Below are 27,852 nucleotides of genomic sequence, written 5' to 3'. Positions count from 1 at the left end.
CAGATAACACATTCATAAAAGAAATTATAGACATATTTGTGCTCTTAGTGCAAGTTGTCTAAAACAATCTGGTGTTTCCTAATGTGGGACAGTTGTGTCCCTAATGTGGGACACTGAAAAGTCTATGATAAAAGGCCAAAATCTATGATGATGATGATAACAATAATGATAATAATAATAATAATAATGATAATAATAATAAAAGGTCTGAAAAGGCCAAAGTCTATGATAAAAGGCCAAAATCATTTGATTCATGCAGAATAGTAAAATCTTCTTAAGTTAGTAATTCTCTTGGTTATGGATGGATTGATTGATAATTGAACATCATCAGACAAATAATACAATATGATAGTTTTGATGCATTTATTGTAAAGACATTAGGCAACTATTTTCATAGGCTATGTTATGTTATATATATAGAAAAGAGTTAAATGCACAGTCAGAATTCCTCACTGTTCTCTTGTTCATTTTACTTAACAACAAACACAACCACAACAAGCATAGCCTAGGCTTATTTGAAGGCAAAATATAAAATCTTGCAACCTGGGAAAAAAAAAAAAAAAAAACCTTGAACAAACTTTAGGCTAGATTTAACCTTGAGTCACAATTCATAAAAATGTTGTGAACTGCATAAATGTTTAAGACCATTTGGCCTAATGTTTTCTATTTTACTAAATAACAAACACACACAATCATTCTATTATTGCATAACAACACTTAAACACACCACACATTTTTGACTGACTGAAGTACTGTCCCACTTTTACTGAAAGTGGGACACTAGGAAATTTGATAAAAATATAAAATATATAGTTTATACATACAAAGTTATAATATTTTTTGATCGACATACATTTCATAAGCACATTAGGCCAAAAAGTAGCATGATTTTTTTTGTTTAAAATTAATTTATACTCCTTAATATCAAGTTTGTCAAAACTCTATGTCATTGACCTTTTGGTGGCTTTCACACAAGGTGCTTCCTTTTTGATGATTGCTACAGTCTCATATATGACTGGACATTTGAGAGGCTATGTGATTTTGATCACATGGCACCACAGCTTCAGATAACCCATAGTTTCACTGACATTCATGTATTTATGCGGGACCAACAAACACTAAACCTTAGGTGTCCCACATTAGGCAGTGTCCCACTTTAGGGCAATTCACCCTATTTTGAGTTTTATTAATCATTTTCAAATGATTGTGAAATTACTGAAGAAATCCTGACTGCAGATAGGCTATACAAACATTCACTCTTACCTGACATGCTGAAAACTGCTACGTTAATGTTTTTTTGTGCATTGTGTGACGAATAACGTAAATGGCATTACAATACAAAAAATCCAAAAAAGTCATAAGTGCATTCCTGGAAATGAATATCCGTTGTTTTATCGTAAACAGTAGGCAAATATTGCTGTATATTATTGTCTCGTTTTGTTCAGCTGCTTATCTTACCTCGGCTCGCATTCTTCAAGAATTGAAAAGTGCAGCCCTGCTCAGTTTCTGTGGACAGTAAATCCCGCCTCCTTTGGTTTGATTGGATATCTCAAACATTTTGACATTGACGAGTGTTTTTGGACAGACTGAGCACACTAAACGGGTTAGAGTTTTTGCCTCAAGTGGGCCGTGCCCGCGCGAACAATGCATCTGGGCTGACGGAAGAATATAGACTACGTAAATTTACTATAATTCATTCTTTATATATATTTACTTTGCAACGGGCCGATCCACATTGTCCAGCGGCCCACCGGGAAAACTCCCGGTACTCCAGATGGCCAGTCCGCCCCTGCGTAGCCTATGTGTAACAATTGTATTCTTTTATGTTCTGTTTTAGCTGTTCCTGTTTGCCTGTGTTCCCTGTCATTTGACCTATTTCCAGTTTGTTCCCTTGATTAATCATTCAGTTCACCTGTCGTTCAATTAATTATCTCATTTAGCCTGTGTATTTATACTCCCTGCTTTCTTCAGTTCTTTGTCCGGTCTCGTTGAAGTTAGTGGTTGTTTCCTGAGTTCCTCCTGTCTGTTTCCTGAGTGTTTGGCTTTAAAGACTGTTCTCTTGAATGATTCTTTGTCGTGCGATTATTTATAGCACATATTACAGTATGGGTCATTCCTGTTATGCACATTTTCATGTCCCTATCATATATGTTTCAGACTCACAATTATGTAATATGGAAATCAAGTCAGGTAGGGTGAATTGTCCTAAAGTGGGACACTGCCTAATGTGGGACACCTTAGGTTTAGTGTTTGTAGGTCCCGCATAAATACATGAATGTCAGTGAAACTATGGTTTATCTGAAGCTGTGGTGCCATGTGATCAAAATCACATAGCCTCTCAAATGTCCAGTCATATATCATACAAATATAAAATCATACTTTACTACTACTACTTTTTGGCCTAATGTGCTTATGAAATGTATGTCCATCAAAAAATATTATAACTTTGTATGAATAAACTAAATATTTTATATTTTTATCAGATTTCCTAGTGTCCCACTTTAGGACATGTGGTTTCAATAAAAGTGGGAGAGTATGATTAGCCTAATGTGGGACAGTACTTCAGTCAGTCAAAAATGTGTGGTGGGGCATCGTTTGTGGGACAAAAATGGTTATTTACAGTGTTTTAACCAAGAGAATTACTAACTTAAGAAGATTTTACTATTCTGCATGAATCAAATGATTTTGGCCTTTTATCATAGACTTTTTATTTCATAGACCTTTTATTATTACGATTATTATTATTATTATCATCATTATAGATTTTGGCCTTTTATCATAGACTTTTCAGTGTCCCACATTAGGGACACAACTGTCCCACATTAGGAAGCACCAGATTGTTTTAGATGACTTGCACTAAGAGCACTAATATGTCTATAATTTCTTTTATGAATGTGTTATCTGCATTTTCTCTTTTGATTTGATTAGGAGACATCCTGGGGTTTTTGTGGTATTGTGTGTGAATGTAATGTTTTGGCTACAAATCGCATTATGTCACAGAAGTCTGAAATGCAAAAAATGTCCCACATTAGGGCAATTCACCTTATATTTAATTACAATTTGAGATCACCAATTTATTAATATTTATAAATATTTAAAGTATTTTTTCATGTTTCTCTAGTTTTCATGTGTCTCTTTCTGTAATGGCAATGTTTCAAACAAACTTTTTCTCTGGAATATTCTTTTAATTGCTAATTATTTCATAGTTACATTTTTAGATACTTTTTTTTTTTTTGTGTTTTGATGGATTTTTTTTCTGTGCCTGTATCACTTTGCATTCTAGTCTAATATCAATCTTAGGAGTGGATTAAATTAATTCTGTGAAAATTTATTGAATGATTGTGGTTGTACTATTAGTGTCCAAAAATAAATATAAATAGGCCTAACCGTTTTTTTTTTTTATGAGCAAGACGACACATTCTTTTAGATAAATGGTATTCATAAACAATCATCCATTTAGACTGAATAGTTAGCTTTTTTTTTTTTTTTATAGATCACTTTACAACGGAATTAATTGTCATTTTAATATCGCCTCTGTAGTCTGGACTACATCACAGTATAGACCTTTTTAAAAGACTCATTTAATGATTCAAGCAAGAAGCTGTTATAGCCTTGTAGACGTGCTGGAGGCAGAACTGGGTCACCAACCCACTAAATACCTAAGAAAACTATACAAAATATCAGCTTAAGAATGGTCCATTGTCCATGTCAGGCCCTTGGAATGTAGATGACCCGTCTGAGTTAAGTGTGTCCTGATGTTTACACGCCGCCCTCTAGTGCTTGAGACTGTGATTCAAACATGACCTACAAAACATCGTTTGCCATTGTGGTTGCGATAGCGACAAAAGTACTACATTGTAAATATTCTGACCTTTAACGACATTTTTGAAGTTTTATTATTATTATTATTATTAATATATTAATATTAATAGTAAACATTAAAGTTTTGCGAAGATTGTGTATGTTAGGTAAGCGGCGTATCCAAGCTACCGTAAATATGTTTGTGAATCGTAACTGTGCTCAGCGTAAAGCTTAGTACGCATACGCTCGTTGCGTATCTACGTGGATGAACGTCAACATGGCTGAATCCATGAGAGCAGCTGCTGAGAGTTGATGTGGCACTGAAGAGCAGCAGTGGCAGTGAACTTGAACTGAATAAATAATATTTATTTTGCAGATTAAGGTATGTAAGATGATATTTCCACATTACGGCATCACACGTTCACTTTGCATTAGAAATGTCACGCTGGGCTGTTTAATCTTCCTTCTTGCATCATCCAACGTGTCTAAAGAAAGTTTACAGAAGGAATAAGACGTGTTGTTCTTTAATGTCTGTATTGATTTTGTTTATTAGTTATATTGATAATTGATGTAACGCTTTCCTGAACCTCGTTGTTTTTATTATTGTTAAATATTGTTGTAGACATCATGTAATGATATCTTATACAGTATAAATATATAGGCCTACACTCTTATTAAAAAAAACTTATTAAATGTCGTATTAATATAATAAAAACATCAAACCTTGGTAACTACTTTCTGTCAGCACAGTGATGCACTTGTCTTTGAATTGAATGTACTAACTAGGTCATGTGGGTGTTGAATTCGTGTTATAGATCAAGCTTTTGTTTACATTTACATTCCGTTTAAGAAATTATGATCACATAATATATCATATAATTCATTTATGTGGGGAACTTGCCTAGGATTTATGTGAATTGATTAGATTAATTGTGTTTTGATATCTGAATTATAAATATCTGAGATAGGCTATGTTTCAATTGTACAGATCAGGTCACCATGTATCTCCAGAGGATGTTCTCCTGTTCTCGGCTTTTAGCGAGACCGGATGCTCTGCAAACCTTCAGAAGAGCTGCTTCACAAGGCAAAAGTAAGTACTTATGTATTATTTATGTATCCCATACCTCTTTAAAGAAAGAAAAATGTGTAGGGTAATATAAAGAAACGCTTTGCAAAACTGACTGTACTGTTCAGTATATCAGTATATGCTTCCTTGTTTCTTATTTATTAAAATCTGTCAGTAATTAAAGGTGATGCAAGTAGTAGTTTCCATTCATGACCCTTGCTCCTAATTTACAGCATGTCTGTCTGTCTCATTCACTGGGTCGGTGCTCTTCTTTGAGTTCTGTCCTGTCAGCGTTTGGCTCTGCTGCCTGGCTTTGCTGATGTGGCACCTTTTACCATGTTATTTTCTTTCATAAAGAATGTGGCAGGGCTTTGGTGGGTGCTGTACTTTTTGGCTTTGTCCCAGATTTCTGTTCACTTCATTTGATTGCTTTGACTTTGATTCCAGATAACTTTTGTGACTGCACTGAGAATTGTTATTGTTAATGTAGCTTAATGTCAGCTTTTGTTATGCTTTGTATGGATCATTAAAATATAAAGTAAAGGGTAGATTATGAAGTTATTAAGAACCTTTTTAATTTAACCTCTTTAATGTGAAATTTAAGAGTTAAAAATTATATTCAGCTGGAATTAATGTAAGGGGGTGGGACTTAAATTTATTCATTGAAATCTGATTGGGTCATGAAAGTTAGGCTGTGATGTTATTGGTTATTATTATTTTCCCCTGAATTTTATATAAGAAGGCCAGGGATTTTTAATAAGTAAATATAGTCAATATTGATTTCATATTTTCTTTAATTTTCTGGAATCCCATAGGGACCTACATAAAGTGTTTTTTTACAATTACATTTATGCTTTGCTCTCTCTGATGTAAAGGGTGAGATTTCAGATTCACTGTTTTTACTCGAAATATTAAGTTAACTAAAAAAAATAAAAAAAAATACATTTAGATTACCCTTTGCCGTCACAATTACACTCAAAGAATTTAATAACACTTTTAAATTTAATCTTTTTAGTCTCAAAATGGAAATCCATTTATCATATTGTATATTGCTGTACACTTGTAGCATTGAAAACAATTAAATTTAGTTTTGAGAGATTTTATTGTTAATTTATTTAGACAAAATCATATAGAATTTTATTATTGCCGTAACTTTTAAATATTTATATGTAATTAGAAATATATATGTATAAATAGAATGGACTTCACTGGAAGTTGACTGGATCATGAAAGTTAGACTGTGATGTTATTGGTTATTTTTATCTTTCCCTGCTCATGTGGCTTTGTTTACACCAGCTAAAGAGAAACAGAGAATGTTATTTCATTTTAGATGATAGATTATGAAATTATGGATTGATGAATTTTGTATTAGAAGACAAGGAACATTTGATAAGTAAATATAGTCAATAGTGATTTTATAGTCTTTAAATCAGTTGGTTTGAATTTTCTGGAATCCCATGTGGACCAGCATAGTGTTAATTTGTTTACAATTATGCATTTAGCAGACACAATAGTAGAACATAAGCAATTTGTCACAGAGCCAACAGTATTCATAGTACACAGTTCCATTTGTTACATTATAGGCATGCACTTCATACTTCCTGTTTTCTCTGCCTGTCTCTTACCATTTCCTCATTATTTCCACATCTGACATTCATCGGTGATACAATCAGTGCACACTAACACATAACACAATCCATCTATGCATTCACGGCTTTCCTGCATGCCATGGCTCCTCATTGGGTGCTTTCCCCGCTCTCTCTCCCATGCAGATCCCTCTTCCTCCCCATTTCTCACACTCCATGCTGTGCGTCAGTGGAGTAATGTGCCTTTTTTTACAGTGCCACTGGCACGGGCGCACGGTAAGTCATTTGCCCACCGCAGTGATCTGCGCCAGGCCAAAAGAATCGTTGTCAAGTTGGGGAGTGCCGTCGTAACCCGTGGTGATGAGTGCGGCCTCGCTTTGGGCCGACTCGCTTCAATAGTAGAACAGGTAAAGGATTTCCAAATAAATCTGTGACGTAACACATTTTACTAACAAGGCGTGATGCTATATTTCATTGTTAACACAATATGACTTTTGATTGTTTAAGGTGGCCGTGCTTCAGAATCAGGGTAGAGAGATGATGATTGTGACCAGTGGCGCTGTAGCATTTGGAAAACAAAGGCTGAGACACGAAATTCTTCTCTCACAGAGCGTCAGACAAGCCCTGCATTCAGGCCAGAATCAGCTCAAAGATATGGTAAGGACGTAAATTTGTTAACAATTTTTTTTGGTGAAAAATGAAAATGCTTTAAACAAAAATGTTAAATTAAAGGGATAGTTCATCCAAAAGTGAAAATTCTATTTCAATTACTCACCCTCATGTCATTCCAAAGAAGAAGAATTTTCGTTCATCTTCTAAATTGAAAAATCTAATTGCAACTCCATTCGCCCAAAACTTTGACTCTTCAAAACGTTCAAGATCGTAAAAGAAATCCATATAAGTGGTTTAATCTGAGGCTTCTGAAGAGACACAGTCACTTCATATGATGAACAGATTTAATTTAGGCTTTTATTCACATATAAACATTGATCAAAGCACATAAATAGATCACATCAAATATGGTAAATGGAAACTCAACCGCTTGATGTGCACAAACAAACCTCATTGGTTCTCGTAACTCAAGCGAGCATGTTTGAGATGGGTGAACTATCCTTTTAACTTTAAGAATTTAAGAAGCTAAAGTTGAATGTTTTTCCTATGTCAGTCACTGCCGGTTCTAGAGGCGAGAGCGTGTGCCGCTGCGGGACAAAGTGGACTTATGGCTCTGTATGAGGCAATGTTCACTCAGTACAGCACCTGTACAGCCCAGGTACATACACACACTCACATATGCATGATAAAGCTACAAAATACACTCTTATTTTAATGTATTTATTTTGATGCTTCAGATCCTGGTAACAAACCTGGACTTTCACGACGACCAGAAAAGACGGAACTTGAACAGCACTCTGCACGAGCTGCTGCGTATGAACATCGTTCCCATTATCAACACCAACGACGCCGTGGTGCCTCCCCCAGAACCCAACAGTGACCTACAGGGGGTAAATGTGGGTACAGAGCAAAAGGAATAGGGAAAGAGAGTCTGCCCAGCAGCTTTGCCACCCATCCTCTTCCTTTTGGAACTGCATGCTAGGAGGGGCCTTTACAGATGCATGCTGGGAGTCAGAGCAATGCAGAAGCTTGATCTTTGTCTTCTGCACTGTTGCAGCCTGAGGGTTTTTCCATTCCTGTAGAAACTGGAAAGAAACTAACATTACCTCATTCACAGTACTGTCGCTTACTCTCTAGGCTCATCTACACTTGCTCTATCATGCACTGGCTGCGGCTTCAAATGTGGTTTCATGTGGAATTCTGCCTTTTTATAGACTAAACAGAGTCATTGTTAATCACACCCATTTTTATGTCATAATTTAGTGATAAATGCTCATTGGAGCTTGAAATATAGAGGTGATGTCTTGCTTTGTGGGTTTTAAAAGAGAATGGCAATTTTCTCTAATTTGCATATTTGAGACACTCTGTATTTCTCTTTTTCACTCTACAGGTTATCAGCATCAAGGATAATGATAGTCTTGCAGCGCGGCTTGCCGTGGAGATGAGGGCAGATCTTCTCATCGCTCTCTCTGATGTAGAGGGTGAGGTTTCAGATTGAATGTTTAGATCAGTACCACTCTTGTTATTGGCTGACATTAGAGATTTTATATTTATCTGTATTTATTTGATATTTATGGTGCCCCGCACATGACATGTAGGAAAAAATAGTAGGCTAAATCGTGCACATGATTTACTAAGACGTTCCCTCAATTTACTAAATCATGCGCACGATTTACTAAGTCATCCCCCTCGATTTACGATTTACTTTTTTTTTTTTTTTTTTTCCTGCATGTAATGTGCGGGGCTCCGTAGATATTTACTTGTTTATTGTTTTTTTTGTTTTTTTTTTAAACATTTAGATGACCTTTGCCATAATGAAATGCTCACTTAAAGGGATAGTTTACCCAAAAATGAAAATTATCCCATTAATTACTCACCCTCAAGCCATCCTAGGTGTAAATGACTATCAGACGAGCACAAGCTGAGTTATATTAAAAAATATCCTTGCTCTTCCAAACTTTATAATCGTAGTGAATGGCACTCCTGATTTTGAAGTCCAAAAAAAGTGCATCCATCCATCATAAAAGTAATCCATAAGACTCCAGGGGGTTAATAAAGGCCTTCTGAAGTGAAGCGATGGGGTTTTGTAAGAAAAATAATCATATTTAGAACTTTATAAACTAAAATAACTAGCTTCTGGCAGACGACCTACGCAAATCGAGTTACTGCGGAATTTGATGGGCCCCATTGACTTACATAGTAATTTTTTTTTCCATACTATAGAAGTCAGTGGGGTCAATCAACTGTTTGGTTACCAACATACTTCAAAATATCTTCCTTTGTGTTCAGCAGAAGAATGAAATTCATACAGGTTTGGAACAACTTGAGGGTGAGTAAATGGTGACAGAATTTTCATTTTTTAAGTGAACTATCTCTTTAATATCTTTATTCAGCAAGGATGCATTAAAATCATCAAAAGTGACAGTAAAGATACAGTTTCAAATAAATGCTGAAAAAAATGTATCACGGATATTTCACAAACTATAATAATAACAATTATTAATTTTATATTAGTGTTTCTTATGATATTATTATATAACACAACTAAGATAATATTTTGAAGATAGAAATGAAGCCAAAAATGAAAACTAAAGGAAAACTTTAAAGACTAAGATGGTCACTCTTTTTCATGCGGTTGCAATTGATGCAGTATTCCATACTGAGTAAATAATGGCTAGATTTTATTTTTGGGGTGAAATCATTCTTAAACTCAACCATTTTACTCTCCATCCTCTTTTGCCACTTCTCTAGGCCTTTATGACAGCCCACCGGGGTCAGATGATGCCAAGCTCCTGGACACATTTTACCCTGGGGACCAGCATTCCATAACCTACGGCACAAAGTCCAGAGTTGGCATTGGAGGAATGGAAGCTAAGGTATTATTACAGAAAGGGTATCTGAGATAGGCACACAATATAACTTCTGTTAGGATGAATGCCTAAAAATGACAGTCTGTATTAACTAAACTTTAGGTGAAAGCTGCCCTCTGGGCTCTCCAAGGTGGGACTTCTGTTGTCATTGCTAATGGTACACACCCCAAAGTCACAGGACATGTGATCACTGACATTGTTGAGGGCAAGAAAGTGGGAACCTTCTTCTCAGAGGTCAAGCCAGCTGGTACGTTATCACACATTCTACTGAATCAGTTTTTGTCTGACATGATTCATTTATCCTTGTCTGTTAAAAGTCCTTAGATGCCACTTTTCTTCATCCACAGGCCCCACAGTTGAGCAGCAGACAGAAATGGCTCGCTCTGCGGGCAGGACTCTTGCTTCCCTTGAACCAGAGCAGGTTAGCTAAACTTTTAAACCACTATTTTAAATGACTGTCTGGATCATATGTGCCTATTTTTCCAGAAGTCATTGAATCATTGCATTAAAATGAAATATCCTGGATTATTTTCATTTTAACGTCATCTATAGACAGCACCTGTGTCACATCATTCTGTTTGTCCACAGAGAAGTGACATCATCTGTGCATTGGCTGATCTTCTTACCGAGAGGAAAGACGAGATCTTATCTGCCAACAAAAAGGACATGGAGCATGCTGCCAGTACAGGTAACAGGAAGTGATTGCTTCTCTCTAGACCAGGGGTGCCCAACGCTGTTCCTGGAGATCTCCCTACCTGCAAAGTTTAGCTCCAACCCTGATAAAACACACTTGAACCAGCTAATTAAGATCTTCAGGAGCACTTGATAATTACAGACAGGTGTGTTGAGCAGGGCTGGAGCTGAGCTCTGCAGGAAGGTAGATCTCCAGGAACAGGGTTTAGCAATGACCATGTGCAATGTGATTTCCCCCATTGGAGTCGTATATCACAAAGGTTTTTATTTTGGTTCATCGGTTTTAATCTGTGATGTTACAGGTCGTCTGTCTCCAGCCTTGCTGAAGCGACTCAGTTTGTCATCATCTAAGCTGAACAGTCTGTCCATCGGTCTGCGCCAGATCGCAGTGTCCTCTCAGGACAGCGTTGGCAGGGTTCTGCGAAGGACCCGTGTGGCAAACAACCTGGAGCTGGAGCAGATCACGGTCCCCATAGGAGTACTGCTGGTCATCTTTGAGTCACGGCCAGACTGCCTGCCTCAGGTAAGATGCACAGAATGTATGCCTATACATAAAAACGTAGTGTTTTGGTTATTGGTTTAGTTTTCCTGTTTGTGAGTATGTTTATGTTTGGGCCAGTGGGTGGTGCTTAAAGATCTGGGCTGTAAACTGAAAGGTTGTGGGTTCAAACCCTACAGTAGACAATCCTTCAATCCATCACTGGATTGACCAAGGCTCCAGGTTGCTCCATTGGGATCGACAAACCAGTATGTGTACTGTAGGCCATCTTTTATAAACATCTGCTAAATTACTAGATTTTCCTTATCTCAACAGGTTTCTGCTTTAGCCATTGCAAGTGGAAATGCTCTTTTGCTGAAAGGTGGCAAAGAGGCAGCCAACACAAATCGCATCCTGCATGAGCTTGCCCAGGAGGCCCTGTCCATACATGGAGTCAAAGATGCCATTCAGCTGGTAAATAAAACACTTCCGCACTTTTTTTCACCTTGCACACACACACTACTGTTCAAAAGTTTGGGATTAGTAAAATGATTTTATGTTTTTTAAACAACACGGCTGCATTTATGTGATCAAAAATAAAGTAAAAACAAATATTGTGAAATATTATTACAATTTAAAAATACTGTTCTATTGTAATATATTTTAAAATGTAATTGATTCTTATCATGGCAAAGCTGAGTTTTCAGCAGTATTATTCCAGGTTTCAGTGTCACATTTCTTATTATTAATGTTGAAAACAGTTGTGCTCCTTTATATTTTTATGGAAACCATGATACATTATTTTCAGGATTCTTTGGTAAATAGAGGGTTCAAAAGAACAGCATTTATTTGAAATAGAAATCGTTTGTAACAATATAAACTGTCACTTTTGAACAATTTAATGCATACTTGCTGCATATTAGTATTAATTAAAAAAAATTATTGACCTTCTGATTGGTAGTGTGTTTGTGTGTTTATACTTTATATGTATATTAGTCATTCAAGAATTATATATTATGTGGCAGGTGAGCACGCGTGAAGAGGTGGAGGATCTGTGTCGTCTGGAGAAGATGATTGATCTGATCATTCCCCGTGGCTCCTCTCAGCTAGTCAGAGATATTCAGCGTTCAGCGAAGGGCATCCCTGTTCTTGGCCATAGTGAGGGGATCTGCCATGTTTATGTGGACCATGAGGCCAGTGTTGACAAAGCCATCAAGATCAGTAAGACTGCCAATGAAGTTTTTCTAGTGTTGATTGTTTATAAAGTCCAACTATGTGGGGAAAAATTGTTTTATTGTTTGTAACGGTATAAATTACACTGCTTATGTTGTATCTTTCTAGTCCGAGACTCCAAATGTGACTACCCTGCAGCCTGTAACGCCATGGAAACCCTGTTGGTGCATCGAGATCTTCTCAGAACCCCAGTGTTTGATCAAATCATTGACATGCTGAGAACAGAACATGTAAGACCGTCATTAGCTATGTTTCCATCCAAAGTTGCTAATTTAATGCACAAAATTGGAATATCACATAAAACATTTAAGAATAAAGCCCAGTGTCCATTCCATGTGTTCACGAGAACAAAATCGTCACTTCCTGGGAAATTGGCACTAAACATTTGTAATAAAAATGGAATTTGCTGCAATTGGGGAAGCCACTGTGGCTCTTTTATCCTACATCATAAATGACTTGTGCCTCGGAGTGCACAGAGGAAACGCTGTCATGCTATCTTGCATTCAGATGTCTGATGTTTGTGAATGCAATCATGTGAGAGTTCTGGGAGGAAATTAAACCAAATCATTTTTGATGACAGACTGGCTCAGGAATTTTAGAATAACTAAAACAACATTTGCGATGCTGTGCAATGAAACGGATCCACTGGTTAGTCCAGTTATCCAGTCAGTCATGTGTTTTTTTTTTTCTTATCGGATAAAGTTTTTTTTTTTTTTTTTTTTTTTTTTTTTTTAATCAATAGAAATTTCAAAAGCATTTATTTTAAATGTGTTCACTGTCACTTTTGATCAATTTAATTTGTCCTTGCTGAATAAAAATATTATTTTTTTTCAAAATCTTTTGAAGTGTAAATCTTAGTATTATATCTCACTATTACCTTTTTTTGTGTGGAAACAGGCTTTCATATATTTTTGGATATTACAAAATGATAGTCTATATTTATAACTACAAATTCTTAAAAATGACCCTTGTTTTGACCCCTGTAGGTAAAGATCCATGCTGGCCCCAAGTTTGCATCCTACCTGACCTTCAGTCCGTCAGAGGTGAAGTCTCTGCGTACCGAATACGGGGATCTGGAGTGCTGTATCGAGGTGGTGGACAGTATGCAGGAGGCTATTGATCACATCCATAAATACGGCAGTTCCCACACTGATGTTATTGTCACGGAAAACGGTAAGGCTGAACATTCACCTGTCCTATAGTGGTGGATAATCATGTACCATGAATCTAGACACTTAAGTGAGTTAATATTAAAGTTACAAGCTGTGTTGTTAAAGTTAATAAAGTATCAAAAAAAGACATGCTTCAGCTTTAAATGATGTGCTGTGAACAGAAAAGCAGTGCTGTAGTGCCATCTGGTGGAAAGGTTGTTGCTGCTTCACGCATTCACATCTAATTTTAAAAACATATTTAATGAATTATCTTTCACATATTCTGTGTAGAGGACACAGCAGAGCAGTTTCTTCAGCAATTGGATAGTGCCTGTGTCTTCTGGAATGCTAGTTCACGGTTTGCTGATGGATATCGTTTTGGTCTTGGTAGGTGTCTCTTTCCCTTTTCCCCCCCAAACACTTAATTATTTAAATATTTCCCTTATAATCACATAATGACCCTGTGGTGCTTTGTAGGTGCAGAGGTTGGCATCAGCACGGCCCGTATTCATGCCCGTGGGCCTGTGGGGTTGGAAGGACTTCTCACTTCCAAGTGGGTCTTACGGGGCGAAGGCCACACAGCTGCAGACTTCTCTGAGCAGGGCAGCATGACATATCTACACGAGAATCTTCCGGTGGCGCAGATTCTTCCTGGACGCAGAACCACCAGCTAGAGTCTTTAAGTAAATCTCACCCATTTAAAGACTCCCATCAGGCAGTATATTTGGAGTAAGTGTGAATGCATTGAAAATCATTTGTGGATGGAGAGCTGTTCAGTAATCCCATAAATTTAAGAGTCTTTATAGCAAATTTTTCATTGTTTGTCCCTTAATTTGGACTGTCTCAAGGGCCAAAGAGCCTTCACTTGTTTCCTGTTCTCAGAATGAACCAGTTGAACTTAAAGCTATGAAAACACATGAAAGGTTATAGACAGATAAGGGATTTTGTTTAAAGCATTGATCCATCTTCTTGTTTATGTTGTAATTTTTGTTATTATTTGTGCATTGTATTGTTTCTTTGAGTAGTGAAACATATTACTTGATCATGGCAAATATGACAATTCTGTGGAAGCTTGTTTCCACCACTGAATAAAAATAAAAAAAGTAAATGCGACTTTTTTCTATTCTGACTTTTTTCATGCAATTGCAAGTTTATATCTCACAATTCTGACTTTATAACATGCAATTGCGTGTTATAAAGTCAGAATTGCACAATGTAAACTCGCAATTCTGACTTTTTTTCTCAGAATTGTGAATTTATATATTGTAATTCTGACTTTATAACACATTTGCTAGTTACAAAGTCAAAATTGTGAGATATAAACTCGCAATTCTGAGTCAGTCTTTTTTCCCCTCAGAATTGGATTTTATAACTCGCATTTGAGAAAATAAGTCAGAATTGCGAGATACTGTATAAACATGCAATTGCGAGAAAAAAAGTCAGAATTGGGAGTTTATATTTTGCAACTCTGACTTTATATCTAGCATTTGCTAGTTTATATCCCACAATTGTGAGTTTATAACTCGCAATTCTGCCTTTATTTCGTGCATATGTGAGTTTATATCTCTCAAATTTGACATAACTCGCAATTGCGACTTTATATCTCACAATATTGAGAAAAGAAGTCAGAATTGTGAGATATAAACTCGCAGTTGTGAGGAAAAAAGTCAGAATTGTGAGATAAAAAGTCGCAATTACCTTTTTATTTTTTATTTAGTGGCGGAAACAAGCTTCCATACAATTATACCCCAGTACTGAGTTAATGAAAAGAGACCTCCCCGAACTGCCAATGTTATATTTATGTAATATTTAATATGTGAAATCCAGTAGCAATTTCAAAATGAAATTTCATGAAGAGCATTAAAAAAATTGGTGTTTATTTATAGCATATTGTGTACACATAACTTCACATTTAATAGGGAAAGAATCTTTTTCATGTGGCATAGTGCTGCTCAGATACAACATAAGAAAGCTGTATTATTATTGAAACAATATATTTCCCCACTGCTTGGTCTGTGTCAGTTGCTTTTATTGAAAAGAAAACAAAGGAAAAACATAATTTTCCTGTTCTTCTCTCATTTTCATTTTTTGTATGTTAATTGCTTTTTGATAATGAATAATGTGCAGATCTGTAGACATTTTCCTGTTACTGCTGTAAAAATCACCTGAGACAGACAGCCTTTGTCCTGAACTGCTACAGAAGGCCTTGTTATGTGTATTTAAAAGTGCTGTAACGCTCCACAAAATAGTGATGCTTATGGTGAGAAGAGTGTTCTAAAGATGTTCACAATTTTTGTATGTAGAATAAATTTCTTTTTTGTACTTTCAAAATGTTCTGGATACATTTGATGCTTCTGATAAAGACCTGAAAGTTTAATTTGTACCTGAAAGATGTTTGGGAAGAGATTTAGGGAGGAAGCCGACAAGTATTGGGGCCATTTTGAACTTGATTAATAATCTTTCTTAAGTGCAGTTCAGTGTGGGAAACATCAAGAGGCTGTTCTGTAGGGAGAGGGAGACTTGCCAAGCACTAAGTGGGACATGGAAGAGTGAAAACAATACTACAGAGGATTAATTATGTTGCTATTAGGAAAGAAGAGACTGCAAGAAGACTGAGGCTTGCCATGAAAGTGCCAGTGCCTTTTGACTTATGAATTCTTTTTATTCTCCAAAATATGTGGTTTATGCCTCAATAAGCCTTCATCAGGAACTAAAAAGATCCAGAGATGAAGAGAAACAGAGTCTCATTCATGTGTTATTGTGTTCCAACTTTACTGTGTAAGATCTATGATCAATGACTGTTTTGGATGAAAGAGGTTAAAAAATGCTCAAATGAGGAGAGTGTTACTGCCAAAACAGGAGACAAAAATACAGGTGCAGCCGTAAAAAAGCATAATTATAACTAACATGTGAAACAAAGGTTGTTATGCTTATTTTCAAATAAGATCACTTTTTGTAAAGTAACATGAGCATTGACCCTAAAATTGTACTTTCAGGTGAATTTAGTCAGTGCAGTTTTATGATGTCGAAATTATGACTCTTAAATAATTCTTGATTTGGTATTACATCAACCTGCGCATGATGTCAAGGTCTAATTCGAGAGTTTAGAGCATATGGAAGTGAAATTTAAAAGAACCGGTCTCATGGCAAACCATCGGACCTTCACAGTCAGTACAGCTTTAATTGAACATTACTTGAGGCGAAAACTCATATTTCTTGTGTTTCCTTGATCTTTAGAGATTCAAACGTGCTCCCTGCAGAGCCTAATTTTTTCAAATCTATAATTAATCGTCAAAGTTATTTATTCATTTGTATCTTTGCCAATTATGGGCTTCTAATTAAAAATTTCAATAATTGATATTTATCTCTGAAAGGCCTCAGTATCCATACCTTATGAAAAATGCATGAACTTAGATATGGACTTAGTTTTGTTTTGTGTTCTGAGAGAGCTGCATGCTTGGGGCTAAGACCAGGCCACTTTGACTTTTCCTTTTTGAGTCAGCGTTGCCCTATGATGTGCTGCTAATATGGGGCATCTTTCAAGGGCCCAAAGCGTCTGCTAGACATCATGTGATCTTATAAAAGTCTTCTGCTCTCCCATCCTCAGATACCCCTTTTTTTGTTCCTTAATAACTCAGTTCAAAGAACAAGCCAGTTTCCTTAATAATTTTCTTTTGTCTCTTGGGCACAAGATGGCTTCATGCGTGATCAAGACAATGGACGTATACTCGTACGTCAACGTTTTGAGGTGTTTTCATTCACTGCATTGCATTCAGACTGTACAAATGTCATTTGTTTGATTTTAATAAATTTTTCCTTTATTTCCAGTTGTAATTGGGAAGGAAAGGGTGCTGATAAAATACACAGTTTGCTCGGTCAACAGTGCTAAAGAAGACAGATAGCCCTACTTAAGCGAGGCTAAACGGCACTTGTGCCGGATTACAGCAAGCATCACAAATACATTCAGCATGACCACCTCGAGGTGATTGAAAGTTAGACATAGTCGCTGCATGGACAGGCAGTGCTGTTGACACACTGGGAGAGGTGGTTGCGTGATTCGGATCTTCAGTTGAGGTCAGTCACACGTCGCAGGGAGCCCATGGTAGGACTTGGACTGCCCCACTCGACGTGCCTCCTGTATTCGCCAGGACGCAGGAAGAACTGGCGGCCAGTGTAGTTGGGGTGCTCATGGAGGATCCAGTAGCCCTCCATGACATTGGCTGAAGAGACGTCTCCATTGTGGAATCGTTGACGCAGATCAGGGCAATCTTCATTCAGCTCCATTGCCTGACCACCGAAGTCGAAGCGCTCAAAGATCTTCATCCTGTAGTTTCCAGTGTACTGAGGAAGGAACAACCAGTCACCTTTATTTATATAGTGCTTTTTACAATACAGATTATTTCAAAGCAGCTTTACATTGATAATAGGAAAATAATGCAACAAAATGACCAGTGTTATATAAAAAAGTTGTTTAAAGGTGAAATCATTTTCTACTGTTTATGCATTTGTAACTTAATTCCCTCCAAAAATTAAAAGCATTGCTCTGATTGATCAGCCTGACATGGCAATGTTGGATCAGCCAATAGCTTGAGTTTGGGGCGGGATCTATTCTGTTTGGCAGACCAATGGCAAACCAAGTGATTGGGAAACCTGTTTGTTATATATATATTATTATTAAGAACATCATATAAACAGAGTAAACATCTAAATCTTTAAAGAACAATCTCAAAAAAAAAAAAGATTGTATTTAAAAAATACTCAAAGAACAATCATTATTTTTGGTGAGCTAGTTTCTCTCAACATAGCTTAACCTCTAACATTTTGATGCAATAAGAAAAGTACTTTTTAATACTGTTTTCTACTAATACTGATCATTCTGTAAAAACTCACGGGAGGAACCATGCGGCAGGAACGAATGCAGTCGTTGAATCCAGCCCAGTGCTGGAAATCAGGGTATTCACCCTTGAAAAGCATGTACTGATATCCACCATAGTTGGGCTTCTCGTAGGCCACCCAGCATCCACTGTCTACTCGGATGGAGTTGCAGCGAGAAAAGTGGGACTGCATGTCAGCACAGTCTCCAGTACACTCATAGTGACGGCCCTGGAAGCTTTTGTCTTCAAAGAAAGTAATCTGTTGGATGTTATAATGAAAGACAAATACAGGATTGCAGGTACATTTTAAATTTGCAGTTTCATTATTATCAGATTTTGATATAGCCTAGCTATAGAAATGCTGAAACTTTCTTTTCAATATAAGTATTTTTACAAGTAATTTTATGGCCTGTCAGTTTATATTTCTGTCCTCTGTATTTAACAAAAGTCTGCAATGTGCAGATTTAACCTCAAACAGGACTATCTTAGGCTAAAAGCAGTCTAGGTTTTTGTTTCCTTCGCACTTCATTGTAGGAATCATGGTATGCTGGGCACCAAGTTATTTTGTAACAGAATATGATGGGTACAGTAAAGATCATTACCAATGTAAGCAAAGCTGAATTCACATTGCAGTCCATTATTTTGCCCATAAAATACAAGCATGTATGAATATAACTCAAATTACTAACTCAAAGTGAAACAAAATGTCTTTTTTAAATTCAGTGCTTCAGTTATTTTATCATAAACTTGTTTTACAAAAATATTTCCTTCACTTTGATTACAAAAAATGTTAGCTGTTCTATATTTTCATACGTATATGTTTTGAAGAGTTAAAAGCCTGCTTTTAGTTTAGATCGGTATAATTTACAGACACAATTTGGTCACTTACCTTGCCCATTGTGACTGTTCTCTGAGCAGACCAAACCATTTCTGAGGTCAGGACCTCTTTATAGACCCAGCATGGATCAGGGCTTTGTGTGTGACTCACAAAACTCTGTCTGGTCAGCACAATGTGTTCTATAGAGTAAATGCGACTGTAGATCTGCCAGCATGCACACCCTTTGTGTCTTTGCTTTTTTTCTCTCTCTATCCCTCTCCAAAGACAGCACCACTGCACTTTTCAGTGCTTGACAAAAAATTTGCAAACTCTGCTTTTAGTTGCTCCAGGGCTTTATATGTAAATGCCATGAACTAGCAGGACACATAATTGAGGATAAATGTTAATATGAAATTGGGATATGAGTTGCTTTAAACCAGATTTAATTGAAATTGTCCTCAGTTCTTTTTTTTATTAGCTTGTTTTATGGTTTGGAATGAGATTAAAATGAATTCTTCAACCATGTCAGATTTATAAAGTTGAGTTTGGCTTGAAATTGCAATCTTTATTTTGATGTGTATTGGGCAGCGGATCAATGGATCCTTATTTGAAAGAGAAATGGCAAGCTGAACAAACTTTGTTTCCTTCGCTACATAGTAATTCAAAATGTATTGAAGAAAAGACAGCATGCAAGAACTGTTTTAAATAGTTTTAATGTCTTTAATGGGAATAAAAAAGGACCGCTTTTACATTAAACTGCTCCTCATTCTCCTAAAGGAGCCAATCATGGGATTCATGCAACCCCAGTCCATGCAGGCTCTGTACTCTCCGGGCCTCAGGAAATACTGACGGCCTCTGTAGTTGGGGTGCTCGTAAAAGATCCAGAAGCCCTCCATACAGTTACAGGAGTAGATGCCGTGGTGGCCAAAACGGTCGTAGACATTGGGGCAATCGTCTGTGAACTCCATCATGTGTCCGTACATATCAGGCCTGTTGTAGATTCTCATGCGGTAGGCTCCTCTGTACTGTTGTGTGGGGAAAAAAACAGCAGTTAGGCTTTAGAGGAATCAATAATCAGGGCAATGCAGACACATTTGAAAGACCAGTTGTCAGAACTTTAGGGAGGCAAAACTCTGAATTCTTCATGTCGCTGTTGAGACAGAGCCTTTGAACATGACTTCCTGCTGTACTGCTGTTTCAAAGATTTTCAAGTAGACGTTTAGTCATTTTTGTCGAACAAACTCTAGTGACAGTGTCATGATTCTTCCACTGCCAAAAACAGAGATGAATGGAATTATGATGAGCTGCGCAGTCATTGGAGTGTGTCTTGCTCCATTTCAAATACCTAAATCTCCTGGTGGACCTGTGAACCTGTTTTTTCCCTGCATATATGAATTACTTCAAAGGGCTCGTTGATTGACGTTGCTTTTTTTTTTAAAGGTGTCTAACCGTGTGAAATAAAACCCATCAGTTTGATTGACTTACTGGGGGGAACATCTGACAAGATCTGATACAATTGTTGAAGCCCATCCAGTGGTGAAAGTCAGGATACTCCCCACGGCCCAGGATGTACTGATACCCCATATAGTTGGGCTTCTCGTAGGCCACCCAATGACCCCCCATAACCCGGATGGAGTTGCAGCAGTTGAAGTGACTGTAGGTGTCATAGCAGTCAGAGGAGCACTCATAGGAGCGCCCCTGGAAGTTGCGGCCTTCGTAAAAGATGATCTGATGACAGAAAGACAGTGATTTCAGCAGGCACAGGAGGTAGAAACGGTGTTCAGGGATCAGAGAAATGATCTAAGTTATGTGTTTGAGTGAATATCCTGATTCATTTTGTCCAGTCTTAGATATTGTATATATGTCATTTTTTTTTTAAATTATCTTATTTTTGGCTGTGGGTGACAATAACATATAAAGCTGTGTTATGGGTTATAGTCAAGTCATGAAAAACCATGAGCTAGGGATTTCATCAATTTGTAATATATACATTCAAATAAAATAGTATTTTGAATAGAGTTACTATTCTAGTCAATAATAATGTCCCTTTATATAATTTGAGATGCACTTGTGGAGTCTGTTGTGGCATAAAACCAAATACTATATTATGCGAATAGCAATTTTAAACAGCCAGTGTCACTCTAACTAGAAGGTACCACTATCAGCGCCTACCTTTCCCATGCTTGCAGAGCAGGATGTCCGTGCCGTTCTGCCGTACTGTCATAGAGGTCCTGGTGGACCTTTTATACTCTTCTACAAATGTATACATGCTGCTGCCAGAGGCACGTCACAGAGACTAGAGTTTACCTTTGAAAACGTCACAGACCTTTCCCATTATTCATTTCTCTAAAAACAACTAAAGCCACACTCCCATTATTCCCGAATGCTAGAGTTTACCTATACAAATTCCCCTCACCTCATGAGCCTTACCCGCACACCAAGCCTTGTTCACCCATGACCTGGTGATGTGCTCTTTTCACAACGGGCCACAAAAGGATCAGGAGGTACCATAACAGGCCTTTCTGTATATGGCACAATGTGTAGTAAAAATGGCATGTAAACAATTTTAACTGAGTGTACAGGTTTCATTTGATTTAAATCAAAGTTAGGCTACCTTTAGGTAACCCCTTAAACGGAAGGTTTTCAAAGGGCGGCCACAAGGGGGTTTGAGAAGATGAACCCAGGTGAAAAAAAAGTTTCTATAATGTACTTAAAGTGCTCTATTTTTACACACTAATTTTGTACTTAATATACTAAAAATTCTTCTTTAGTACTTCTTAAGATAATATTAAGAACATCTAAGTGTACTCAACTGTGCTATTTTGAGACACCATGAAATATGAACTAAAATGTGCTTTTAATATCTCTGTATTTAAAAAATGTATTTAGTTACCACCAATAGTAGGCTACACTTAACTAAATACATTTTTAAATACAGAGATAAAGTTGAGTACACTTAGATGTTCTTAACATTCTAAAGTACTAAAGAAGAATTTTTAGTATATTAAGTACAAAATTATTGCTCGAAAATAGAGCACTAAGTAGGCTAGGCTACATTATTGAAATGCACTTTTTTTCACCTGGGAACATGGCCACCTAAGATATTAATTAAATATGTTTAATATTTAAACAATTTGTATTATTTAGGGCTGCAACAACTAATCGATAAAATTGTTAATAATAGATTAAATAATCGCTGAAAATCGTCAACAACGATTCGATTAATCGCGTCTGCCCACTGTACACGGAAGACTTCCGCCATTCGTGTCAAATTACAGCACTGAATAATGCATTTCTATGGGCAAAATGCATCCAAAAATAGTGGAGGAAACAGAGTGAGCTATGCGGCAAAGGTACGTGAACCAAGCTGCCCAAAACATGAGAATAGCTTAGCTTCAAGCTAATGCATTAGCGTAATGACATGACTTGCCCTGTCAGGCGCTTTGACAGATCTGTGATATGTTTCCTCAGCGCAAAACTTTAATTTTACGGTTATATCCTTATCTGTAAGTGTTACAAATTCACGCGAGTATTTCCATTTTGCATAAAGGCTCGTCCTGACAATTTGCGTTAAACTTAAATCTTTACTGATTGAGCGCTGGTGCGCGCATGGGCGTCGAACAGACGGGATGCATTAGAGAGCGAGACAATTGAAATTCAGAGCAAAAATAATCATTTTGCTGAAATATCTGTTGTTGGACGTTAAATTTAGGTTTAAAAGTCAACATGTTTTCAAGTATTTTATGAGAGTGGTATCTGTAAAGGGAAAACTGCGTGTAATTGAATATAAATATAAGACGTTTCTTATGTTTAGCCTACAGGATAAAGGAACGACAGTAATCGATTACTGTGTCCAGAGTGAATGTGTGTGTTCATGCAGATCATTCCTCTTATTTGTTAACACTGAGTTTGTGATTTTTATAATTATTTTCATTTTTAATGTAGGGATTTAAACTGTCCTTTTACTTTATAGCGCTTTTGCATATAGCATAGGCCTAGATATATTCACTATATGTTTTCATAGCATTCAGTTTGTACGTTTGTTTGAAGGACAGCATTGGGCAGGATGTGGAATAGTGTGTTTTGTCAATAAAATAAAATAAAAAAGAAAATGGTCTTTTTATCCAATTAATCGAAGAAATAATCGGCCAACTAATCGATTATCAAAATAATCATTAATTGCAGCCCTAGTATTATTATAATATGAAAGCCAATTATTTAATTTAGCAAAGAATTTAATTTAAAACATTTAATATATTTAATGGGTCTTGACATCAGTAAGTTTGAAAACATTTGAATTTCCCCTGCTTCACATTTCCCTTCCTTTTGTACATATCTGCACACCTATTTTAAAATGTGTCGCGACTGCAGATAAAGCAAACGTTCATCACAGGTTTTTGAAATCCCTATATGGTAGAAGTTGTTCTCTATAGCTTTGTTTTTTGATGTCATAATCAAATATGCAATTACAGGGAAACACAACTGTCACATTCTGTTTAGACTGAGGCAAACCAGCTTGACAGACATTTTGTCAACCATTTGGTCTGGAGATTTTTATTGAATTATTTATTTTCAAATACTGGCATCACAGAGCATTTGAGAGTGATTTCATCACAGCACACATTATAGTACATCTGGTGTCTATTTTTCCTGCCGTGTGCATTTTCAGGCGTACTCATCTAAGTGATTCTGACACTATTGATTGTTCTGGAATGTGTTGACATAACCTCCGACAATATGTTGCCTTCTTTTGCTTCCATAGCCCGAAGAGCCACTCTGATGCAAGGCCTTCATAAGGCTGTGTTGAGGTGGGTCATTCATTTCATGTGTACGTGTTTGTATTATTTTGTGATGTTTGTTTCAACTCTAGGACAGTAGACTCTGGCATGTAAGCAAACCCCTCAGCTGACAGGCAAAAGGCCAAAGAGAGTTGGCCTTGTGTTTCTATTCTTTTCAAAGCTCCCCTCATCTCTCCTTTCATCAAGATGAGGAGCAATGCTCTGTTTTGTGTATTGTTTTTTGCTGGTTTTACTCCAGAGAAAGACTGCTTTTGTAAAACAATAGCCACACTGTTCTTTGATAGCCACTCTGGCATTGTTTTAAAACACAGCTCAGAGAGTGAGAGAAGTTGTAGTTAGAGCTTTGTTTCTTTATCTGTCAATGGCTTGAGCTGACAGTCACAAACATTATTAATGTGTCAGATCTCTTTAGAAATTCTAAAGACTGATTCAAGTTTGAGACCACAGTGAAAATCTATTTTAAACCAGGAGATAAACAAAAAGGATTTTGAAAAATTAAAGCAAAGACACATTATGACAAAGAGGATGATTAAAATAAAGTAATAAATGAATAAGATTCTGTGCTATTTCTAGATCAATCGACTTATAAGAAAATTGTGACATTGATCATTTTACCTCATTAACTAACTATTATTATTTTACACAAACTTGTAGAGGTAGTCATTAAAGCAAAAGTTGGACAAAATACTAATACCAAATACTAAGAAATTCTGAAATTCATTTGAACTTTTTCACTAATTTTTATACTAGTATAGCCTACTGTAATTTGTATAAAAACTGTCTAAAAATATATTTTGTAAAACAAAAATCATACAAAAATCAGATTTTTGGACCCTATTTTGTAAATGATTCATTAGTGTTATATATTTTGTGAGGAATGGTCTTTTAATCTAACTTTTTTTTTCTGTCTCCTCCTCTTTTCACCTTTTTTTTTTTTTTTTGGCTTAGTTAGCGATTACTGTACCACATGTACTCTGCACTACAGGAATGGTTCTCTCACATCACAGGCTTGCAAATAGTAATCTTGAAAGCACTACAAGACATTTCCTCCCCACACGGGGCGGAATACTTCAAATAAGCCCAAGCTTTCTCTCTTGGTTCCCCCTGGAGAACAAAAAGCCAACACTTAAGATCTTTTGCTGCCTCTCTGGTTGAGAGAGACGGGGAGAGAGAGAGAGAGAAATGGAGAGAATTGCTCTGGACACAGGCAGAGATCAACAGTACAGTGTTTTCTTTTTATTGTGAGGTGATAAAATGTGCAAAATACACAAATTTCATCTGGTCTAACTTGAGAAAATAGTTGTATTTTACATTTTTTAATTTTATGCATTTTTTTCTTGTTAATAATTTTATTAAGAGCATGAAAATTTGGTGAAAAGTTTAGTTAACATGAATTTGAAAATTTCTTAGTTCATTTCAGAATTAAAATTTCCTGATAATTTACTCACCCCCATGTTATCCAAGATGTTTATGTCTTTCATTCTCCAGTTGAAAAGAGGAAAACATTTCAGGATTTTTCTCCATATAGTGGACTTCACAACGGGTTGAAGGTCCAAATTGCAGTTTCAGTGCAGCTTCAAAGGGCTCTACACGATCCCAGACGAGGAATAGGGGTCTTGTCTAGCAAAATGATCAGTCATTTTCTTAAAAAAAATAAAAATTTCTATACTTTTTAACCACAAATGCTCATCTTGCACTAGCTCTGCGATGTGCCATGCATTACGTAATCATGTTGGAAAGGTCACACGTGACATAGGCGGAAATACTGAGCAAATGTTTACAAAGCGAACGTGTAAAGACGCCCTTTACAAAAAAAAGGTAAAACGATGTCGGACGATTTTGAAGTTGGAGGAGATTTCCGTGGTACTTCTGCCTACATCACGCGTGACCTTTCCAACGTGATTATGTAATGCGTGGCACATCGCAGAGCTAGTGCAAGACAAGCATTTGTGGTTAAAAAGTATATAAATTTGTATGTTTTTTTAGAAAATGACAGATCATTTCGCTAGACAAGACCCTTATTCCTCAGCTGGGATTGTGTAGAGGCCTTTGAAGCTGAACCCTATACTATATGGAGAAAAATCCTGGAATGTTTTCCTCAAAAACCTTAATTTCTTTTCAACTGAAGAAAGAAAGACAAACACCTTGGATGACATAAGAGTTAGTAAATTTTCGAGAAATTTTAATTCTGAAGTGAACTAATCCTTTAATAGAAGCAGTACTCCACTCCACAAGTTTGCAAAACCTGATGATCATGTTCTCCAGCATGAAAATGATCCAAAGAACATGTTGCGTAGTACAAAGTTTGCATAATCAGTGTGACAAATTTACTTATTTATTCAGTGACTTAGAAATAGTGCAGCATCTTGAATATTTTCTAATAATATATATATATATATATTGTTATTTCCAGGTTTCAGTGTGGTCTTTTGGACCTAACCAGGTAACCATGAACTTTTGGTTCATCTGAAAACTTGGTTATAGACAAAAATGGTTATGGTTTAATTTAGTGACATTACAGTTAAGGCCAAGAAGACTCTTTTATTGCAAATGTCTTAAAAAAAGACAAAATGGCAAACAAATACACTGTTAGCTTCTTGATTATGGCATTAAATTGGAATTGTATAATCTAGAATTAGGCAGCACACAGCACCCAAGTAAACATAATTCATTTTTATTATTTCAGGGGTTGAAGACAATATGCAGTGGACTTTGCAGAGTATTTAAAGAAGCCATCAGTGCGGGTTCTTATAAAGAAAATGTGTAATTTCAAGTACTTTATGGTTCTAGGACAAAAGCTCTGCCCTAGTGAATGGCAGCTGCCGCTTCTCTTCATTAGTCGTGCGGGTTTCTACGAACGGGCCTTAATCTGCTGTCGGAGACAGTGTGATGTGGCTGGGTGAGCCAAAGCCTCCTGTGTGAGGGGGAGGAAGACAAGGGCCCTTTTGCTGAGAGATCATCCTCCTGTTGTTGTGCAGAGCTGCAGACGGGCCCTGTCTGTCCCTGCCAGTGCACAAGCCTCGCTATCGGCTTCGCCAGACGCTGCCTACGCTTGCCGGCCACTCTGAGAGCGTGCCAGGGATGGCTTTGTGGAGATGTGTCTGATGTGCTCCATCTTTTCTTTTGGAGGATAATTAAAAGAGGAAATAGTGGTGGAATATACACTGAATAATGGAGGGATTGGGGGCGCTTCTGAAGCCATTCAGATGTGGTTATTATTTAGTTTATACTTTGTTTACATGCAGTTTTGTCTCTCTCTCTCTCCTTCGCTACACTCTCTTGGGTGTTTCATAAAACTTTTTTCTTTTAATAATGACTTTAGCCCCAGTTTAGACCCAACATGTTATTTTTTAAAATGTACACTATAATGTTTTTGAAAGAAATCTCTTATACTCATCCAGGCTGCATTTATTTGATCGAAAATACAATAAAAGAGATTTTAAGGTGTGCCAAAGGAAAATTTACTTGTCACTACTCCCATAGTGCATGATTGCAGAAAAAAAATATATATATATGTTTTTATTGAACACTGATGGATCAACACATTTTGTGGTAAAATAATCATTAATCATCAAAATAATCATTTGTTTGTATGTAACATTATACAGTAAATGTGTTTAATCAATTTAATCCATCTTTGCTGAATAAAAGTATTAATTAAAAATAAAATAAAATAAAAATCCCCAAATTTTTTAACAGCAGGGTAACATATTTTTTAAGCCTTTAAAAAAAAAGAAAAAAAAAAAAAGAGGAAGAAATCTACTCAAAACACTAAATAAAATTAAAACCATCACAGAACTTTTCCAAACACCTGTTTGTCAATATTAAGTGCAAATCTGTCCTGATCCATGTGGCAATTTCTTGCAACATCT

General features: G+C 36.5%; 3 protein-coding genes and 1 long non-coding RNA gene across 6 annotated transcripts; 2 read left to right on the top strand and 2 right to left on the bottom strand.

Annotated features, from left to right (window-relative positions):
- Positions 1–4,036: 4,036 nt before the first annotated feature.
- On the top strand, positions 4,037–15,821 carry aldh18a1 (aldehyde dehydrogenase 18 family, member A1). Of its 3 annotated transcripts, none has more exons than XM_051914813.1 (18): positions 4,037–4,183; positions 4,790–4,891; positions 6,709–6,860; positions 6,961–7,110; positions 7,619–7,723; positions 7,803–7,961; positions 8,456–8,546; positions 9,817–9,941; positions 10,038–10,182; positions 10,283–10,356; positions 10,524–10,623; positions 10,931–11,151; positions 11,443–11,580; positions 12,132–12,327; positions 12,448–12,569; positions 13,326–13,512; positions 13,782–13,877; positions 13,968–15,821. In XM_051914813.1, the coding sequence occupies exons 2-18, from the start codon at positions 4,801–4,803 to the stop codon at positions 14,162–14,164; spliced, it is 2,349 nt and encodes a 782-aa protein (XP_051770773.1). In that variant the 5' UTR covers positions 4,037–4,183; positions 4,790–4,800; the 3' UTR covers positions 14,165–15,821. The 3 variants fall into 3 exon arrangements, with proteins under 3 accessions (XP_051770773.1, XP_051770772.1, XP_051770771.1); XM_051914812.1 differs by having other exon boundaries at positions 6,640–6,860; positions 7,803–7,955; XM_051914811.1 differs by having other exon boundaries at positions 6,640–6,860.
- A 140-nt stretch (positions 15,822–15,961) lies between these two features.
- On the bottom strand, positions 15,962–19,262 carry crygmx (crystallin, gamma MX). The gene is made up of 3 exons (XM_051915706.1): positions 19,254–19,262; positions 18,381–18,710; positions 15,962–17,831 (listed from the first exon to the last, which is right to left on the bottom strand). The coding sequence occupies exons 1-3, from the start codon at positions 19,260–19,262 to the stop codon at positions 17,556–17,558; spliced, it is 615 nt and encodes a 204-aa protein (XP_051771666.1). The 3' UTR covers positions 15,962–17,555.
- A 641-nt stretch (positions 19,263–19,903) lies between these two features.
- crygmxl2 (crystallin, gamma MX, like 2) lies at positions 19,904–21,362 on the bottom strand. Its single transcript, XM_051915705.1, has 3 exons — positions 21,354–21,362; positions 20,667–20,981; positions 19,904–20,206 (listed from the first exon to the last, which is right to left on the bottom strand). The coding sequence occupies exons 1-3, from the start codon at positions 21,360–21,362 to the stop codon at positions 19,928–19,930; spliced, it is 603 nt and encodes a 200-aa protein (XP_051771665.1). The 3' UTR covers positions 19,904–19,927.
- An 894-nt stretch (positions 21,363–22,256) lies between these two features.
- LOC127523749 (uncharacterized) lies at positions 22,257–27,376 on the top strand. The gene is made up of 3 exons (XR_007932923.1): positions 22,257–22,534; positions 23,944–23,989; positions 26,667–27,376. It is a non-coding gene; the product is annotated as an uncharacterized LOC127523749 (long non-coding RNA).
- The last annotated feature ends 476 nt before the right edge of the window (positions 27,377–27,852 follow it).

Source organism: Ctenopharyngodon idella, chromosome 12 (genome assembly GCF_019924925.1).
Source record: "Ctenopharyngodon idella isolate HZGC_01 chromosome 12, HZGC01, whole genome shotgun sequence".
Taxonomy (NCBI): Eukaryota; Metazoa; Chordata; class Actinopteri; order Cypriniformes; family Xenocyprididae; genus Ctenopharyngodon; species Ctenopharyngodon idella.
Note: the sequence above shows the minus strand (reverse complement) of the source record. Positions and strands in the feature narration are given on the sequence as shown.

Bases quoted from the DNA above. Each gene is read 5' to 3' on its own strand.
- aldh18a1 (XM_051914811.1), top strand. From the start codon at position 4,801: ATGTATCTCCAGAGGATGTTCTCCTGTTCTCGGCTTTTAGCGAGACCG. The intron at 7,724-7,802 runs GTACATACACAC...TTGATGCTTCAG, and splicing joins ACAGCACCTGTACAGCCCAG to ATCCTGGTAACAAACCTGGA. The intron at 12,570-13,325 runs GTAAGACCGTCA...TGACCCCTGTAG, and splicing joins ACATGCTGAGAACAGAACAT to GTAAAGATCCATGCTGGCCC.
- crygmxl2 (XM_051915705.1), bottom strand. The intron at 20,207-20,666 runs GTAAGTCAATCA...CCCACACAACAG, and splicing joins CTTGTCAGATGTTCCCCCCA to TACAGAGGAGCCTACCGCAT.
- crygmx (XM_051915706.1), bottom strand. The intron at 17,832-18,380 runs GTGAGTTTTTAC...TTCCTTCCTCAG, and splicing joins CCTGCCGCATGGTTCCTCCC to TACACTGGAAACTACAGGAT.